The sequence below is a fragment of the Leptodactylus fuscus genome, chromosome 2 (assembly GCF_031893055.1).
Source record: "Leptodactylus fuscus isolate aLepFus1 chromosome 2, aLepFus1.hap2, whole genome shotgun sequence".
NCBI classification, from domain to species: Eukaryota; Metazoa; Chordata; class Amphibia; order Anura; family Leptodactylidae; genus Leptodactylus; species Leptodactylus fuscus.
In genome coordinates, this window is record NC_134266.1 from 49,834,041 (window position 1) to 49,855,744 (window position 21,704).

Genomic DNA, 21,704 nt, shown 5'->3' on the forward strand with positions numbered 1-21,704 from the left:
CATTTCTAAGGGTGACATGACCGTACCTCTGTATGTAATAATGCCATATAGTGTGCCCTAAACTATGCCACAGACTCTACTACTGTAGAATATAAGTGTCCCACCCAATACCCTCCAAAAAATAATTGTCATCACACATCGCCAGCTGAAAGACATAGTAAGTTTCCTAGATAGTGACTCAAACTCAGGGTTTCCCCTGCTCTCCTGACTCCTCTCCCCCATTCCCCTCCAATGATAAGTTGGTAGGCAGGTTTGACTGTGTGATGGACAGTCAAGTGCAGCGCTCCCAAAACTAAACTACACAGTGTTATCTATGGATTTACACACAAAAATAGCAAAGGCAATGGGCTAGCACTGTTCTACTCCATATCCGAGTGGCAGAGCTGATAGACCTCTCCATAAGCCTTCACTCATAGTGTAGAGAAACAAGGAGAAATGTGACCAGTCCGGCCACTGCAGCTATATAGCAGAGGTGGTCTGAAACCTAGGCAATGAACTGTAAACACTGAGGAGATATAAATCGACAGCATATGACAATAGCGGAATATGGATAAAGCAATGTATTAGTAAAACACATCAGTTATATTATGCTACAGCTTTACCCCTCAGCTGTATCCACATCCTAAGAACATGGCTCCACTACAAACAATAGGGAAACTGAGTTGGCATTGCGCTGCTTTCAGTATCTGGGAACCAGTGGATATTTTAACTATCAGAAGAACCGACCAGACCCCACCCCATCACAATGAAAAAATAATGCACATTGAGATGAACACATGACTTCAGTACTCTGGTACATAGCACTTATAAAGTATCCCTGACTGTTCCGAACCAGACGTTTCATTATAAAGCAAGTCTTTGACAGTTCATACAACATTAGTATATTATATCTTCATTACCTTGGTTACAGTACAGGACAAGTTGTCATATATGAAGAACACGGAACATTTTGTACTAAGGACACAAGAATTTAGCAATAGTCATTATTTGAGACTGGAGTAATGTGATGATCATGCCAATAAAGAAGAATTTTCAGCACCAAAAGACCATAAATACTTTAATAAATTCCAAAACTGTAAACCAATGACCAATTTCACAACATTTCTACAATTGTGGTCTCAGATAGACTGCCATGATGTTTGATGCTAGTTTCACACTAGCGCTTGGTTTTCCATTGTTTGGGAACCCGAAATACGGAGAGCTTGTCCGCTCAAAATGCGGTTTCCCGCAGACACCCACAGAACCCATAGACTATAATGGGATTTGCCGGGTTTCCATTGGTTTTATACTGACATTGGCCTCCGTGCAGTCCTGCAGACACCCCAACGCAGATGTGAACCTAACCTTTCTTATAATGTTAAAATTATATTTTAAAGGGGTTGTACAGTTTTAGAGAAATATTATGAGACAAATGTTATTGTTTGTAAATGAAAAGTTGTACAATATTCTAATATACTTTCTGTACCAATTCCCGGTCATGTGATGAGTACACAGGTGCACAGCTCGTTACAATCACAGCACAGTAATTAGACATCTGCCTGGTAATGAGCTGTGCACCTGTGTGTCATCACATGACCATGGACTGTATATCACATGACCTCCTAAGATTCCTAAGATGAGGAAACCCCTTTAATGTACCGATCCCTGACTTCCTGTATGAGGGACTGTACCACACAGGCTCTCTACAGGGGGAGAAAGAAACTTGTGTCACTAACTAGTGATAAACTGTCAACTGCTGTCACAGAGCTATGATGAAGGAGATCACATCTCAGCCTTCCTAACTATGTACTTATAGGCTGTGAGATTATATAGGAGAATACAGACAAAAGAATTATTACATTGTCCCCGGCAGGTAGGTATTGTACAGTCTCTAGCTGCCCATCTCATGTTATACTGATGGGACTCACAGCAGAGCAAAGAGATGTTGTCAGAGGAGAAGCTGAAATGTATGAGCGTGAAATACATAAAAGAAGTCTGGAGAGGGACAGTCATAGAGGCAGGGATAGCAAATAAGGCTTTTACTGGACCACTTCTATAATAGTTCTATAATAAAGACCTAAGGGGGTACTGGTTATCCTCATGGAGACAGATGGCATATGGAATCAATAGGCCAGACAAAGTCTGGAAATTAGTTTTGCTGGCCACTTCCGAGCCCAGGAGCCTTAGGGAGCTTATAAGGTGTCTTTTCCCAATATGAGGAGACATATACATTAAACAACACATTATATTTAGGGGACTGGTACAGACTTTGCACTGGGGCCCAGGAACTTCCTGTTAGACATTCCTGGGCTGGAGTGGGAAGATTTACGATACATAACCTTTCAGAAATCAGAGAATTAACCTTTTAATGCCAAACGTAGCTGTCAGTCAGGAAATACTCAAGGAGGGACTTTGCAGAGAAAGGGTGCACTGCGCATCCTGCGGGATCCTCTTCAAAATCAGCTCCATATTCAGCCATTCAGCACCCCAAGGTGCTGTTCACACAGCCAACAATGAAGAATAGTTTGAACTGGACATCCCCCGCCCTCATATTCCTCTTCATTTTATAAGCCACTGACTTTCTGCCACGGCTTTCCCTCCACGTCAAAATCAGCACTAGATTCTATACCATGTGAAGATACTCTAAAGGCTTATTCACATGACTGAAACGTGAAAAATGTCTGGCAGCAATTTTTGCAATGTCCATCATACGACCATTTTGAGAACACTTTGATTTCATGTCTATTCACATGTCAGGTATAAAAGAAAAAAAAAAAAAAACGACATGCTCCTCTTTGTCTAGTTTGGTAACCATTCAATGGATCTGTTTTTAATGGCATTGACGGGTCAACGGATCGGTGGGTTGGGTCAAAAAAGAAAGACCAAAGATATTCATCCGTTTTTCTATCCATCAAAAACCTCACCGTCCTAAGGCCTAATGCACACGACTGATGAATATACAGCAAATTTTATACAACTTTTTATTGTTACCTTGGAGCTTTTGGTGTTTTCTGATGCAAATGTTTATTTTCATTATAGTGAATCTCATACATGTCTGATCAGCCGTGATAAGCAGTGAAGGAATATCAGGGATTAGGATTGCAAAGTTTCTAATAAAGATTATTATCTCAGAGATAATATTGTATTAAATGTTTTAAGTAAATAAACATAGAGGGAAAAAACTTTATGATCCTCCATCTCCAACCTCCTTCTAGTAAGAATTTGTCAGGAATGTCATGTTGAATGTCTGACCTAGAGGCTTTGAAAATGGCAAAAATGTGACGGGATACAATGGATGGCCGCAGCGCTTTTGTTCCTATTGAAGCGTCCTGTGTTCCAATTAAATCACACTGGTTTATTATGTTGGTGAAATATTTTATGCTAAGCCAGATAAAGAGGTTGTCGCACAAATAAAACTTTATTTTAGAGTGTATACTGTATATATGTCCCATTGGAATGCATATGCTTCCTGGATATGCTGCACTTTCCCACAATCCCTATGTTCTGTGTGATACTATAGTCACCTAGTCTAGCTAAGATCCTGTACACTTGTATAGCTGAGCTGCAGTAACTCAGCACAACCACTACATGAAGAATGGCGCTATCTGCTTCCGATTCTGTTCTCTGTACAACAGCTGAATGGTTGGGGTCCTAAGTGTTGGATACATGTGTGCCTATATGGACCACTTATAGTAACTTTTTGACTTTCTACTTGATATGGTCAATATAGGATCCACCACCCTCTGTGGGCTTCTCTCCATACTCTTTAGGTTAATATTGCCAATCTGTGACAGGGCAGGGGCAGTGGTATCTCCCTTATTGAAAGACTTTTTAGAAATAAATAATTTTGCAACTAAGGAAAGGTTTTGGAAGGTAAATTTAGGATATTGCTCTTTGCATAATACTGTATGTTTGCTGGGCAAACATTGACCTTTAGTGGCTTATCTATAGCAGATGTAGAGGTAGCTATCACTAGACCAAGAAAGCACCTAATAATCCAAAAACCATATAAGAACGTTGACTAATAATAACTTGGTGCAATGGCTTCTTCTAATTGCACAAAAATATATCCAGGTATTCCATATTCTACTCTCTACTCTTAACATGAATGAATGGTTGAAACCCTATATGTTGCTTTCCACTGTACTTGATAAGCTTCAACTGGGGTCAAGTGTTTGTCTACTGTTGTCATAGCCAGCCTTATATTCCATGGTTCAGGAACCACAGCCCCTGTATAATCCTTATTTTATAATTAATACACTATGCAAATAATATGAACCGTCACTTTCAACCATTTCACCTAGTGAATATAAGATGTTATACACAGTATAATAGATCCATATCTAGACACTATACACAGTATAACATATATAATATAAAAATATCTCTCCTTCAGCTTATCAGGCTCTTTTTTTGCAATCTTTGCCATGTTAAATTGACATTTATTCTAAAATCCCTGCTAAATTCCATCTTGATCTCCCAAGATGGACTGTCAGCTCACAGTGGAATTAAACTACACGTACCCACAGAAGTCTATAAAGAAAGGTGGGGTTGGGTGAGAGAAAATGAAAAACACAGAGAGGCTGCTGCAGATAATAGTAAGTTTTCTATCTTACCCCGATTGATTCACATCTGTATTGTCTCTGTATTGTCCAGTGAAGCGATTGACAGAACACATATAGCAGAGTTTTTCACCTATACATATTCACCTTACGAAAGTATTAACAGTGACTGCCGTTATTCAGATACCCCTAGGAATTACAGTAGTGCCAAATTATGTAACAAACAAACAGTAGAAAGACCAGTATAAAGCATGTGTCAACACAGAGGATAAACACAGACTGAGCCTAATACTCCCAAATCTGACCCTAACACCACAGCCCACTGACCCTCACCGCTCCTAAAAAGATCTTTAAAGCTGCTGTCCCGCAGGGAAAAGATTATCAGGCTAATAACAATACCTTGTAGGGCGGCTTCTATGCTTTCCTACGATGTCTTTCTTACTCTGCATTGCAGCTCCATTTTCATGAAAATCACCATTTTATTGTTATACAAAATAACTGAAAAATGCTTTAGGGGTATGGACTCTCCTGTCAGGGCTTCGTTCTCTACTTCAAATAACCACCCCTAACTACAGACAAATTGTGACAAAGTGGAAGATGTCACTCAAGTAATGGGGGGAGGAGCTGGGCGGCAATTAGGGACGATTATCTAGAGCAGAGAGTGAAGCCCCAGAAGGAGAGGAAATACCCCTAAAACATTTTTCATCTAATTTGCATAAGAATCAAACACAGATTTTTATGAAAATGGAGCTGCAATGCAGAATAAGTAAGGCATCTTTGGATTGTGTAAAAGCAGCTCTCCAAGGTACTGTTATTAGTCTGATACAGATTTTTCTGCTGACAGGAGGGATTTTACCTCTTTTATGCTAGGTTCACACTCGTGTTCAGGCTTTCGCCAGCCTGAATGGGCTGAGGCCCCAAGTTGCAGAAACGCAGCTTTTTCTGTAGCAGATTTTACTGCGTATTTTTGTGCCAAAGCCAAGAATTGTGCTCAAGGAATGAGGAATCTATAGGAAGCTCTTATACTCTCTTCTTTTCAATCTGCTCCTGGCTTTGGCTCAAAAAACCTCAGCAAAATCTGCAACAAAAAAAACGCTGCATTTCCGCCACATAGGGATTCAGCCTTAAAGAGGTTTTCCCACAAATCTAACCATATTTAAAATTGTAGACAATTGAAAGTTAGACATTTTTGCAAATATTAAAGGGATCATATCATTTAAACTCAATTTTTTCTGCCTATCACAAAGGAAAAGCCTTAAGAAATGCTATTCTTGTCCAGGCCGCTGTTTGGTTAAAATCCCATTTTTTTGCTGGTATGCAAATGAGTTCTCTCGCAGCACTGGGGGCGGGTCCCAGCGCTCAAACAGCACTGGGGGCGCCCCTAATGCTGCGAGAGAACTCTCCAGTGCCACAGTTTTGTAAGCAGCCATTTTCTTGTGGCCGGCGGGCATGCGCAGTCGGCTTTGCCCTAGGCCCGAGGCCTAGAAGTTTGAAGCCAACCCCGGAAGAAGACATGTGAAGACCCTGTTCCTGAAGAAGATGGAGGCAGCACTGGAGAGTTCTCTCGCAGCATTGGGGACACCCACAGTGCTGTTTGAGCGCTGGGGCCCGCCCACAGTGCTGCAAGAGAACTCATTTTCATATCAGCAAAAAACTGGATTTTAACCAAACAGCGGCCCAGAGAAGACATCTAAAGGTAGGAGAAGATTAGCCTTTCTTAAGGCTATTCCTACGTGATAGGCAGAAAAACTGAGTTTAAATGATAGGATCCCTTTAAGAATGAAAAATTTAGCAGACTTTAAAAGATTTTCTATAACCAACTTAATGGAAACAGTCAGTTCTCTTGATTGGTTTCCAATGGATACAACCATGGGACTTTCTATGGTATGGGACTTGTCAGAAAGCCAGCCATGATTTCCTTGTTGTGGCAGATTGTCTTCTTTTACATGCACTGATACCCCAGCCACAACAAGGACAACATAGCTGGGTTTCAACCATAGAAAGTCCCTGAATTCATGGTTGCATCCCTTGGCAACAAATCAAGATAAAACACTGTCACCTCTAAGATGTTTAGAGAAAGTCTTCAAAATTTTGCAATATTATTAATAATTTATGTTTATATTTTCAAAATTGTTTAACTTTTAATCGTTTACAAATCTAAATATGGCTATGTTCATGGGAAAATCCCTATAACAGAAACTCTAGTCTATTGCTGACCCTACACATGTATTAGCTCTAGGGCCCAGAGACAATAAACCCAAGCAAAGAACTGAACTAAGAAGAAAGACAAGGCAGAGGAAGGGAATGAAATTAAAGAACCAGCTGTATTTTCTGTCCTATTTTCAAGGTGTGACAGCTCTTGCAGGTTTAAAATCTACTTCATAGAGATAAATAATCTGGATACTGACCTCCTCCATTCTGGTAACAGATATAAGGAAATCTCCATACATTGCCCAGGTCCACTGCATAACCAATAACCGATAGGAGAAAGTCTATTTTTTTGCTCCAAGTCTCTCTCTCGCCCAGATCTGTCTGCAGATGCTGCATTTCTGCTCTGCAGGAGGGAATCACAGTGAGTGTAGGGGCTGAACCATCATCTATTCCATTCCTGGTTCCATTGCATGGGGCATCAGGACTCTGGACTGCTAAGTATTTATTAGACATATGATCAGACTCAGCCCTCTCGCCAGGACTGGGGTGCACCTTATTGAGCTCTTCGGAAAGACGCAGTGAGGGTTTGCAGTTCCGAAGAAGTTGGCCATCTTTTTTGCATTCTGACCGGGATCTGCATGTCAGGGGCTCTTTTTCAGAACCCAAGGATGGGCTCTCAGTACAAGCAGGTTTTCTTTCCATCCTTTGGGTTATGTAGAAATTTAGCTGAATCCCATTGGCACTTTGTATGAATAGTGTAGTCTGTAGTGATGACAGTTGCAGATGAGTATAGGTTCTTCCAGTTCTGACCCTGCAACCATAGAAAACATGGAGTAAACACAAAACTCAACAAAAGTGGAGACCAACTATAAGCTCTTGCTATCAAACATTTAGAGGGGGTCATCCCACAGTAGATATTGCTGGTCTATGCTTAGGTCATCAATATGAGCTCCAACACTCCACCTATCAGCTGTTGTGAGCAGATGGCTCTGTATACTGTGCAGTGGCTGTGCACTATCATAACTCAGGCTGGGTTCTCTGTTCGAGACTCTACTGCAGAAACTGCTGAAAATCGGAAGAGAGAAAAATCCTGCATGGATGACTTTTCTCTCCTCCGGTTTCAGTTTTCATGGACCTGATTTATTCAATTGGTGTCCATGTATAACCGCTGTTTCAGCAATCCAGCGCTCCATTATTTGGAAACCCTGGCAGACCCGAGTGACAGAGAGGACAACGCTAGTCTGAACGTAGTGTTCGCTAGGCTAGAACTGAGCTGACACGGTGCTGTGTGGCCATGACACAGTATATAGAGCCATCCCTGTAACTGGTTAAAATTGGAAAATTCACATTACAACCTAAGTCATAACCCTATTAATAAACCTGCTCCATGATGTTAAAGCAATGCACCATCATTTTGACACAGGTGAAGGAAGGCTGGGTATCAACTCTGAGCATTGAAAATACTGACACTGGAATGGTTAATGGATTATAATGTGTATAATGGATTTATACAGCATATATAGAATGGAAGAAAAAATGACTGTATATATAAAGAGCAATTGTTAAATATTTAAAGCCTCCTATCAGTTGGCTTAGTTTACGTCAGAAAAACGTGCCAAAAAGTCACACATTTTTTGGCACATGATGTCACCAGCTTAGGCCATGCCTGATTTCTCTGCAGCCATGCCCCTATTCCTGTGAAGGCATGAACCTACAAGTCTGAAACATGCCTGAGAAGCATCCAAAATGCTTGATATGCAACATATATTAGACAGTGTTAAGGCAAATTACACACATTGGCGCTTTTCACTTCATAAGTTTCTCCTGCTATTGTGAATCTGGTAACGTTCACCAGTGGCGTAACTAGGAACGGCGAGGCCCCGTGGCGAACTTTTGACATGGGGCCCCCCTCTGACCAACACGAAGACCTCGACCGACCCTCTCCTACGCATTCCTGCGCGCTCTATTATGCCCCATTGTGGATCCTTCACACAGTATTATCCCCCATAGTGGCCCCTGCACACATTATTATGCCCCATAGTGGCCCCTGCACACAGTATTATGTCCCTTACTGGCCCCTGCACACAGTATTATCCCCCACAGTGGCCCCTACACACAGTATTATCCCCCATAGTGGCCCCTACACACAGTATTATCCCCCATAGTGGCTCCTGGTATAATAATCGGAGACTCAGGGGGAGAAAAACATAAAAAACCCCTCTGTTACTCACCTATCTCCCGTTTCCTACGCTGTCGGCCTCCGAAGTAGTCGATCTTCAATGACGTCAGACGTCACATGACCCGGGACACAGGCCGGGGTCATGAGACGTCAGACGACTAGGCCGAAGTCTGCACAGATTGTGGAGAGGTAAGTAACAGTGTTTTTTATGTTTCTTACCTCTCCCAGTCCGCTGATCATTATACTCGGGGGTCCGAAAAGACCGCCGAGTATTATGATAGCAGCAGTAGCGGCTGTCACCGGGCCCCTAATGTCCCGGGCCCTGTGGCATCTGCCTCTGCTGCTATGGCAGTAGTTATGCCACTGTTCTTCACGACAGGTTGATTTGGGGGCCTAAACCTCAGGACAGGTTCTGTTTAAAAAGGACCTTTCATACCCTCTTTAAAGAAGTTCTTATATCTACTATTTGGAATAAGGGGGTCTTCTGACCAGGGCTGTGGAATTGGAGCCGAGAACAGTTTGGGTGGAAGTGGAGTCTGAGCTGGAAAAAAACTTACGACTCCAACTTCAAAATGAAACGATGAACTATTTTTCTTATATTATAGAATTATTGATACTGTCTAATGAATTAGATGTAGAGTTTATTACATATTTACTTTGATAAGAATTAATCACTGGCTTTTTTGTAAACTAGAGGAACTTTGCAGTTTCTGTCTGACCTTGGTGGTAGCCATTAATGAAGGAGTCTGAGTTGGACCAGTGGGTAGAGTAAATAGAGGGGTCGGAGTCATTGGTTTGGCCGACCAACTCCATAGTCCTACTTCTGACACGTCTTTTGTTGTTGTGGCTGCAACCAGATAAAAAAGATTGGAGAGAAAGGCTTCTAGGCATGCGGCCACTGACCTCTGTACAAGGATATAACAGAGGTGAATTATAAACTATGCCAGGATGGCTGTGATCTCTAAATTCAGGCCCGTAAAACATCAAATTAATGGAATTGAAATGAAATATATGAGGTATTTTCATGAAAGAGAACCTATTTCTGTATGCACTGCCGGCAAGTAAGTCCTAATCACATTGACTATATTTATGTAACCTTTTATCACAGACTATTACATGTAATTTTTATATTGATTTTTCTTAGTGAAGAATCAGAGATAAGATAGAGAACTTGTTATCCCATTAAGTGTAATTGAATGTGGCTGTGTATGTCTCTGCTGGAATCTCCCCGTGTCTTACTGCATTACTGCACTATTCACTTATCGGGATTTATACTGCTCTATGACATGAGGAGGCAGACAGCTATTGCCGGCAGGCCTTGTCATTTCTTCCTCATTGCTCCTTAGTGGCTTCCAACCAAATAGCTTATACTCTATAAGAGTTCATGTAGAATGAGCAGCGATAATCTACTGAGCACGAAAGGCGTCAAAGACTGAAACCAATATCCATTCAAAGTGACTGGACGAATATATCAGCGACACTGTCTCATTTGGAAATATTGGAGACAGTCATTTCATATGGTCAATGGTTTTATGTCTCTCTATCTACCTACTACAGTATTGATCTCTCTATCAGTCTCTCTACTGTATGTTTTTGAACCAATAAATTTACAACATGTCAAATTAGTCCCAAGAGCATAAACTGGTAAAGATCTGAACTTGAGATGGATGGAGAGGTGACTACAAATTCAAGACAGTTTCATTCTAATAGAGACACTGAGGCTAAGGCCCCAACGCATCATGTTTTTTCTGCAGCGCTTTTCGCCGAAAGTTAGCAGACTTTATATTATACCATTACACCTATAGGGAAACTGTCAGACTTTACGCCACGTGGGGTTCAGCCAAACATGGCTTTTTCGGAGCACTGGCCCTTTCTTTCTACATCTCATAGTCTTTTATGTCTCTCTACTGCTCTTCACAGCCCCCATTCATTTCCATTACCGCACATCAGACTCACCCACCCTCACTGCACTCACGGACTGTTATACCCCAAATCAGCCACCACCCCCCATACTCTCCCCCTCGACTCCAAACCCCCCCCCCCACTTTACTAGCTTTGGCAATGCCAAATATCCATTCGGACGTGCCAATAAAGCCGATTTGATTTGAAATGCTACAAGCAACTTGAATGACTGTATTAAGACATATTCCTTCTATCAAGTCACAGTCAAGCATTGTAAGAGTTTACAAACTTCAAGAAGGTCTATACTATATGTTTCACTTCTTCTACCACAGCCCAGTCTCCCATGGATTGATCTTACACTATCCTGTACACTTAAACTATATGCAATATCGTCTAAGCAGGGAGAGATGGGGCCATACTCGCTTTAGGTATAAATGGGGGATCCATCATTCCAGTATTCACCAACATTATCAAGCCATAGAACACTTAAGGTCATAAAGGTTCCTGATAAATGCAATATATGAAATAAGATGTAAATCTTCCATATCAATGCTTTGTCCAAGGTAATGCGCATGCCGCCAGACTAATAGCTGTCATATCTCAGTGACCCATAGTCTCCTATTTGATCTGTGATGAAACCCTCAGGACCGGTTAACGATTGGGTGAGTCGGTTAGACATAGGGCATATAGAAGGGGAACTTGAAATAGCTGGAAGCAGATATTCCTGACAGCATCATGCCTCATAGCCAATACATGTTATATCCATTTCATTCTGCCACCCGGATACTGACAGATTTCTATTGCTGTGCTTGGCAGGATTATGCAATGTTGCATTTTATTCAGTTACAACATGTACAGTTTCAGGTAGCCATAAGGCAAACGCTGCGGACCACTATAAATTTGCTACAAATGCCCCTGCCAGCACAAACCTGACAACGTATGCCATCTGTACTACAAGTAACTGATGTGTAAGTGATGTCTGATGCCTGCGGAATTCTAAGGCAAGAAATATTGGAAAACTGAACTTCTCTGAGATATTTTGTGTCTTCCAGTTTGCATCGTATATCCAGGTCAGATTACATCTAGAATAAATGATCTACTCTCTGCGATAACACTTTTATAAGGTCACTATGAGTTATATGGCTGGTACTGTAAACATGGGGTGATCCGAGCACTGTTACAACTGCACCTGTCATACGCTGGCTTGGTACTTTGGATATAATAGATTTATGGGGGGAATTTTGTAAACATTTGGATCACAGAAGGTCAATTGGAACTAGTGCAATAAATTGTATCTATAAATTGTTTAAATGAGTAATGCCACAAAAATCATTTATTTAGAAATTGCTGATTCACTGTGACCCCTACCAATCCTGAGTGGGGAAGGCTTACTCATAATGGGAGTAAAACACGCCCCCTGTTCTCAGAATCACTTGAATCCTCAGTGGTGATGGTGAAACCCCCCAAATCAGCAGTTTTTCTTCTATGCTATGGGTAGAGAAAAAATAATTTTTGTGACATAACTCTTTAAGAAGAGCTTTTCACCAACTTCCACCAACTCCAGTTCTTCTCATCATTTAATAGGCACTTTTCCACTGATTTTTCTGAATCCCCCACCATTCCTGAACAATCAGTGCAGTTCGTTTTGTGCCTTATAATGTATTTAGGCTCTGTACTGTCAGGCAGCAGCAGAGAAGGCTTGTGATTCTGAGTTCTTACAATAGCTACAGCTGATCGGAGTTCTGAATTACACCCCTTGTCTTCTGCTAACACCGCCTGATATTACTGCCTGGCTCCTGACACATATACATAGACTAAATAGTATATCAGGCACCAAAACTAACAGCATTGATTGCTCAGGAATGGTGGGGGCTAGAGAAGAAATTCCAACTGTACTGGAATCAGTGGAACAGCGAATATTGCTAAGAACTGGAGTTGGTGGAGTGAGTGAAAGGTCCTCTTTAACTATGATCTGTCAAACTTCTCACTACTTCCTTATGAACAAAACACAAATATTCTGCAGTATAATAAAATAGTTTTCTGCAATATTAAGGGTGAGACAAGTATCATGTACCTCAAACTAAAATCTAACTAAAACAAAACTATTGCAATCTTATAAATATCATATTAACAGTATATATATTAAAAATTTCTGATCGATTCAGGTTCTTCTTCATGATGTGACCCGGTTTTATATCCAGCCTGCAATCCCAAGGTCCTGCACCTCATTCTCCTCTTTTTGTGCACCTCTACGTGTGTTTTAGATTTTGTGGTCATTTATCTTCTAAAATTCTTAGTAAACATTTCAGACTTGAACTCACAAAACTGTTTATACTGCGGTGAAAAAGCAATTTTTTATTTTATTTTTTTTTAAAAACCCATATAGCTAAAGGGTTCCTAGTGATGCCTCAGTCTCTCAGCTGAAAGGAAAAACCCTTCACGTCATTGTCATTCATTCTCCAGTCAGTGAACTCTTCATATTAGGTTCCTCGAAGCATTCTTTTTATCCCTGGCAGCGATAGAGTTTAGGTCCCGGTGACTAACAAAATTACTAGGCAGAAATTGAATTTGCCATGTTGAGATGTAAAGCAGAAGTCACATTAGGGGCTTGTTTAAAAATATCTTGCATATGTCATTTCACATAACTAGGACCATAAAATAGTGATATTACTGGGGATGAAATATGTTATTGGAAAGAGGATAACGTCCTGCATAATGCAGCAAAGCGAGCTCTCTATATGCAAACCTACACAGATCTCCTTGGTTAAAACCAGTACTTAAAGGGTTTTTTTGTTTTGTCAATAATTAAGGTTTTTAGACATGATGGGCATTGTCCCACCAAGGATATTTATCACCTACTATCATGGCTGATCATTAGGGTTCCCACCACTGTGACTCCCACCGATCACTAATGCTGGCGTCAATATCCCCTTACAAGCAAAGTAAATCCTCACAGGACTCTTAGGAAAGACAGCAAGAGTCTGGGTTACTTTCCCCAAACACAGTGATTGACTCTCCCTGTATTAGTGTGTACCCAGAAACGTCAGGACAGCTTGAACTACAAAAATTATTCATCAGCACTGAGAACAGAGAACAAAAATCTTTGTGGCATAACCCCTTTAGGCTAGGTTCACACTAGTGTATAGTTTCTGTCCTTACTAGAGATGAGCGAGTAGTATTCGATCGAGTATTCGATCGAATACTACGGTATTTGAAATACTCGTACTCGATCGAGTACCACTCGCTATTCGAATGGAAAAATTCGATGCAGAACCAGCGTTGATTGAGCGAATGCTATACAGTCGGCCAATAAACGCTGGTTCTTCTCCTACCTTTAGAAGTCTTCTCCGTGCAGCTCTGAATTCACTCTGCTAGGCATTGGGCATGGGCAGAGCAGACTGTTGACTATAAGCGGCCATTTTCTTGTAGTGCGGACATGCGCAGTCGGCTCTGCCCAGGCCCGATGCCTAGCAGAGTGAATTCATTGCCGAATGCCAACGCAGGGACACTGTGCGAAGAAGACTTCTCGGAGAATCCAGCCTGACCCTCACTCGTGGACTTGGTAAATTCAGTTTGATCGAATGTTGCCTACCCCTGAAATGAGCATTTTCCCCCCATAGAGTATAATAGGATTTGATATTCGATTCGAGTAGTCAAATATTGAGGGGCTACTCGAAACGAATATCGAGTATTTAACTACTCGCTCATCTCTAGTCCTTACTACTACTACTAATAATAATACATTTATTTATATAGAAAACGTCTCTGCTGTTTCCCACCTCCCTTGCCAGTATCTTTTTCCTGCTGCCGAGCCAATAGTGGGCCACAGCAGTCACCTCCTTTACAAGTGCTGTACTCCTTGTGTGTCAAAAGGGATCAGCAAGCAGAGACTGGTGAGGGGCAAGAGAAGTGCCAAAACAGGACTAGCAGATTGGTGAGGTTGTTTATGAAACATTTTGAGCAGTTTTTAATTACATTTCTATCACCCACACAAATCCATTAGGCTGGGGCCCCGGTCACAGCAAAGTGGATGGGATTCTAGCCAAAAATCTCCCCACTTTACGTTAAAATAGGTGCTGTAAATTTGTGGCGGTTTTGGAAATCGCAGCATGTCAATTATACCTACAGAAATGCCGGTGGTTTCTTTATAGGTAGAGATGAGCGAACAGTAAAATGTTCGAGATTTGATATTCGTTTCGAGTAGCCCCTCAATGTTCGACTACTCAAATCGAATATTGAACCCTATTATAGTCTATGGGGGGAAAATGCTCGTTTCAGGAGTAGGCAACATTCGATCAAATTATACTTACCAAGTCCACGAGTGAGGGTCGGGCTGGATCCTCCGAGAAGTCTTCTCCATGCAGCATCCCTGGACATGCGCAGTCGGCTCTGCCCAGGCCCGATGCCTGGCAGAGTGAATTCAGAGCCGGAAGACGCCGCGGGGGAGCTGCACGGAGAAGACTTCTAAAGGTAGGAGAAGAACCAGCGTTGATTGGCCGACTGTATAGCATTCGGCCAATCAATGCTGGTTCTGCATCGAACTTTTCCATTCGAATAGCGAGTGGTACTCGATCAAGTACGAGTATTTCGAATACCATAGTATTCGATCGAATACCTACTCAATCGAATACTACTCGCTCATCTCTATTTATAGGTATATTTGAAGCAGAAAGTCTGCAGAGGAAAACTCAGAGAACTGTGGGAAAGACCGCTATGCGTTGCCGTCACGGGATGCTATGTGGGGCCTTAGCTTCAAGGTTTTCTCAATTACTACGATTTCTTCTTAATTGGTAATTGGGATGTTTACCAAGGAAAGGCGTATGTCTTTTATCTCATGAAGATGGTGGTCTACCTCGTAGGCATCGAGCTTATGGCCTAAGTTAATACAGAGAGGAATTAGACAAATTAAGAGCGGCGATGCTTTCTAGCACGCGATATACTACAAAGCAGACAACACAAATTAACACAAAAAGAGGTTTTGTAGCACATGGTCAGGTAATTCCTGCTCTTACGTATTAAGAAAATACATCATACTAATTGCTACTGATTGGATTATCTTAAAGGACAGTTACATAAGAAGCCTCTAATATAGAAAGTCTATTATAAAAGAAAAAGAACATCGAGGTTATAATGTCCATTATGTGCAGAATTAAGTCAGCATTAACCAGCGTCTGCTGTAAGGTTAGAAGATCAATTGAGGTCTGGCAATATTCCCTATTAAGAGGAGAGTTTATGAGACTTTAATAGATATTATAACATTTAGAAATCTCTATTGAGCTATTTTTACTCATCATCTTAGGTTTATAACTTGAGCAAATTGGATGCAGTTATTGGAGAGACTTCTTTACCCACTGCAGATATAACAACCACTTCTGAATTGTCACCTATACATTACATGTACTCATACACAAAAGCTAGAAATATTTATGATTTTATGTGGCATGGTTCTTTTCAGTTACATCATATCAGTCTCTAGGAGGACTTCATTACAGGCCCTTTCAGACTGGAACTGCTTTTTTAGGCTAAGGCCCCACGGCATGTCCCACAGCAAAAAAAGCTCCGCGGGAAAAACTGCAGCAGTAACGCATCGCGGTTCCTACTGCAGCGCTTTATACAAAAAGATTGCAGAGGCTTCCTCTGTTGACTTTCTGTTTCAATCCTATTAATATTATAACGGTGAAAGTTTGTGAGTTTGGATGTTTGTGGGTTTGTGTGTTTGGATGTTTGTTCCTCAATCACAGCCAAATGGCCGAATGGATTTTGGAGAAATTTCACACACACACACACATATTTGCCAGGAAAAGGTAGTAGGCTACTTAAAATGTGGGTCACTCACCCCAAATCGCCACCGTGACCCTCCAAAGACCCCTACGGGCTCGGCTGTAGAAGCTGGCATTTCGCTAGTGATGGACAGTCCACGCACCTCCTATTGGTTCATGGCAGGCTGTGGGCGGCCTATAGAGCCAGGGCTGTGGCACCATAGGTTGGGGGCTGAATGTGGGCGTGCCGATTCAGCAGGGACACAGTGAGAAAGATGGCGGCAGCCCACATGGTCCCGGAGCCGCAGCTATACTAGGCCACCTGCAAACATCGCGGACGGAGGAGGCTACTGCACCCCACACTCCACATACAGGTCAGTGCAGCGGGGGGAGTGGGTGCACTATGTGCACTCGCTCAGTGCACATAGTTCTCAGGCTGCTGCCTGTGTGTGGCGTAGATGAAGCAGAGCGCGGCCTGTCGTCATAGCAACCTGACACCGGGGCCTCGCTCTGCTTCATATAGGACACACACAGGCAGTAGCCCGAGAACTATGTGCACTGAGCGAACACAGAGAGCAGTGGCAAGGGAGCGTGGCCAAGGTGAGTGCTACTACACTGGGGCCGATGTAGGAGGGGGACATGAAGCTGGGGGCAGAGATGGGGGGGACAAGAAACTGGATGCAGAGATGGAGGGACAAGAAACTGGGGGCAGAGATGGTGGGACAAGAAACTGGGGGCAGAGATGGGGAGACATGAAGCTGGGAGCAGAGATGGAGGGGACAAGAAACTGGGAGCAGAGATGGAGGGGACAAGAAACTGGAAGCAGAGATAGAGGGACAAGAAACTGGGGGCAGCGATGGGGAGACAACAAACTGGGGGCAGCGATGGGGGGACAAGAAACTGGGGGCAGCGATGGGGGACAAGAAACTGGGGGCAGAGATGGGGGGACAAGAGACTGGGTCCAGAGATGAAGGGACAAGAGACTGGGAGCAGAGATGGGGGGACACGAAACTAGGGGGAAGAGATGGGGGAACAAGGAACTGGGGGCAGAGATGGGGGTACAACACATATAAGCGGTTCAACGCCACCGCCAACCCACAGACGAAGTTGCGGGTAAGTGCTAGTTATACCTATAGGGAAACTACCGGCTTTTCCATAGGTATAATTGATATGCTGTGATTTCCAAAACTGCGCTGGTTTTGGAAATTACGGCGTGTCCGCACTGCAATTTTTTTCCACAAAGTGGGCATGGGATTCGCTAGAATACCATCCACTTTGCCCTAACTGTAAAACGCTGCGATTTTTCCCGCAGCTTTTACACCATGGGCAAATCACGGTGTTTATGTCCCATGGGGCCCCAGCCTTACATAGGGTTACAATCCTATGGCAATTGCTACCCCTCCCAGGTTTGTGGCTGCTGACCCATGGGCCAACGCATACAAAGCTCCTGGCACGAAGGCTCTAGACCTAAATCTCAGCTTCCTCCTTGATGGGCCTTATTGCTCATGTGCCAAAAGGTAGGCTTTCTTTTCTGTGTTGCCTAGTTGCATCAGTCCCTCGGCATTATCTGTGGCCTAGTGTCTCGACTGGTCTGGTCTGCTAGGGTGCAGGCAGCTCTTTAGTGGCTTATCTGTGGGGAGGGAGACTCCCTCTCTCCCTCTACTTGCAGTCGTTCTTCTTTAAGACACATCACCCTGTGGCCATTTTGACATCTGCAGCCCTTCTTTTTGCTAGAGTGCCAGTAACCCTCTCTTACAACCTCCAGTCATGTACATCTCTTCAGCATGCCTTATCTTCAGAGGAAAGAATGACTCTCTACCTTCGCTCTCTGCTTCCTCAGCAACCCCTGCAACATGCTGTCTGTCTCTCTCAGTGGGGTTACCATACATTTATCCTCATCTGGGGCATCAGCATGCACAATGTACCATCAGTAACTTTTTACTTCTCTTACTGACATCTTAAAGTGGGTGATGCGCTAACCACTCTTTAAAAATGGGTTGGGTTGTTGCACCAGCATTGGCAAATTTGGAAGTGTCAGCAAACTCTGCTTAAGGCTAGGTTCACACCTGTGCCTGCATTCCGTTCAGGGTTTCCGTCCCCAAACCCACTTTAAAAATGTGAAGAGAAAAGTTCTGAAAGCAAGACTTTTCTCTCTGCATTTTTCCGGCAGAAACCTGGCGGACCCTATTGTAGTCTATGGGGCCCACGGGTTTCTGCGGGTAACCACTTTTTAAGCGAGTTTGGTTTCTGTTTCTGGCCCAAATAATGGAAACCCAGGCACAGGTGTGAACCTAGCATCAGGTGAGCTTCAGCTGATGGTGCTAGCTGCCATGTTACTCCTCGTTCACTTCTGTGTTGGTATTCCATTCGGGGGAGTCCGCATGGAGGACCCCCGAACAGAATACCAAATGCAATTACAAGTGGTGTGCAGTGAAAGCACACGGACCCCATAGACTATAATGGGGTCTGTGTGCTTGCCTCGAAATCTCCGCAGGGAACAGGCGGAGAGAAAAGTAGTTGACAATCTACTTTCATCTCCACATAATTTGTGCGGAGACCTCGTGGCAAGCACACGGACCCCATAATAATCTATGGGGTCCGTGTGCTTTCACTGCACACTGCTTGCAAATGCGTTTGGTCGTCCATTTGGGGGTCCCCATGTGGACTCCCCCGAAGGGAATACCAACACAGATGTGAACGAGGGGTTACAGAAGGAGACTGAAAGACCCGAGGAAAGGCCAAATATACATAGGGATAACATACAAATTTCCTGGTACTATTTTGTATCTGGTTCTTATGATAAAATATTGAGTTGTGACTATTACCTGTAAATAATGTTCCTAATTTTCTGCATCAATTGCAGCGACCTCCATAGGTGCCAAGTCAATTACTTGAAAGCAGGAAACTTTTATGAGATCATAATCCCATAATACAATTGTACATGAGTTACATAATATCAGTCAGCCCAGAATGCCTTTACCAGTTAAAGAAGACGACTCACAGACCTCCGTAACTCCCAGTATTCCTAACTGTGAGAGATGATCGTGTCTGCAAAGCCTGGTTACTTTTTGTGTCACTTCTAAGTTCTGGGGATCAGTGGACAATGGTTAGCATTCATGTATACGGCATTGCTGGGTGTATGGACCCTATACAGTAACAGAACCAGGCATTGTATTCTCTCCTAGTAGGAATCTCTCCATAATACACTATACAATACGGCAAGCCACAATATTTTTCCCTATGTATTTATGGCATTCAACACAAAATCTCTGTGTGCTGTCATATAACATTGGAAACAATTGAGATATAGTAGGAGATAGCCCATAGTAGATACACTGTAACTATACAGATCAGATCATCAGTGCTGTAGAGTATCAGGCATGACAAGGTAGACAAGGTAGAATTTTATTTACCCTATAGCATGTATAAGACTAGAAGAATCGGATACATCGTCTCAAAATGTATTCAGCATCTTAAATAATAAGAATCCTATCCCCAGGGCATTGCTAGGGTCCAATATTTCTGATGTAGTTAGTAGATTAAGGATATCTGCAGCGCATACTGATATATTAATAACCGCCATAAATGAAAAGGAAATTAGAAAGTCATTAAATTTAATGTGCACACATCTCTATATCCATGTGTGTTATGAATAAGCCCCTGCCTCTTGTCCGTAGTTGTCAAAATCTAGATTTCAATATCACAAAGCATCACCATTAAAGCCATTTGTGCAGAACTCATTTCATGTGTCAATGTCAGATATATGTGCTAGAAAACACGCTAAGCACACGCGTACCTATAAATACATGAAATGTACTTGATAAAATGCAAACATGTGACCCCTCAATGCTACAGATCCTATTTTGTTTTCTGGAATGCTACCAAAGGACCCTTTAAATGTATATTATGGCTGGAAAAACCTTTTTAAAGAGAGTCTACCATCACCAAAACCACTTACATGCTGTTGTAGGAGACATTACCCATACATTGCACACATTGTTATTAGGGGTTCAAAACGTAATGAAAAAAATAGATGGCGGATCCCCCAGTAACCTCCGTATTAGTAGTCACTGAGGTCACATCCCATTGCAGTGACTACTAATGTTTGGCTGAACATGGACCAGGTAAGGAGGCCTGAAAATAAGGAAAGCTGGGTGAGTTAACATGTCTAGGCCTAATACTCTTCTTCCTGTGTTGCCTCAATTTGGCTGTTTTGTTGTTTTCAATTTTTTTTCCGTTAACTTTGTTAACAAAGTGGCATCACATAGAGACAGAGATCCGTGTTACAAATCACCTAGAGACAGCCATGTAAATACACACAGTGACGTAGTTAGAATAAAGATCTGTTTCCGCCATTAGTCCTATGTAATTATTTTGATGGATGTGTTCTGTGTGCCTACCAAACGTGTATGTAACCCAGTCGCTTACTGCATGCTTACATGTTTAGTCTTATTTAGAGATGAGTGAACACTGTTCGGATCAGCCAATCCGAACAGCACGCTCCCATAGAAATGAATGGAAGCACCTGTGACGCCGGCCGGCCGCCGGCAAAGTCAGCGTCACAGGTGCTTCCATTCATTTCTATGGGTTACATACAGTGTTCGCTCATCTCTAGTTCTTATTCTGTTAGCGCACAGATTCTGTTCTTCCTATTCGAAAAATGGAAACCCAGCTTAAAAAGCTGTTACCTGCGGAAAGTTTCGGGCGGAATCCTTGCAGACCCCATTATAGTGTATGGGGTCTGCCAGGATCTTGCCAGAAAAATGCAGAGAGACAGGTCCTGCTTGATTTTTGATAACACCCTGAACAGAAATCGATATAATAAATGTGAACAAAATTTTAAATACTGTACATGTATAATATAAAATTGTATGACCATAGTTCTATCCTACTAATATTATAAATGTGAAGGTTTGTGTGTTTATGGGTTTGTTACTCAATCACGCAAAAACAGCTGAACAGATTTGGATGAAATTTAGCACATAGATAGTTTGTAACCTCGATTAACACATAGGCTACTTTTTATCCTGGTAAATGACATGGCTTCACGACAATTTATGTCATTATACTATATTAAACTGCAGCAGCTTATCTGAGGTTGCTGTTAAAGCCAGGTCTGTTATCTCTAGATGTAAACACACAGATAACCCTGAGTCCATTGTGAACAAGTAT

At 42.4% G+C, this 21,704-nt stretch overlaps 1 protein-coding gene across 2 annotated transcripts in view; it reads right to left on the reverse strand.

Moving 5' to 3' along the window:
- Positions 1–21,704, reverse strand: part of SLC6A4 (solute carrier family 6 member 4) — a 68,461-nt gene that overhangs the window by 38,621 nt on the left and 8,136 nt on the right. For both annotated transcript variants that reach the window (XM_075263762.1, XM_075263764.1), the window contains exon 2: positions 6,950–7,503. In XM_075263762.1, coding sequence (XP_075119863.1) covers positions 6,950–7,394 — 445 coding nt within the window. In that variant the 5' untranslated portion in view covers positions 7,395–7,503. The remainder of the gene's footprint in view (positions 1–6,949; positions 7,504–21,704) is intronic.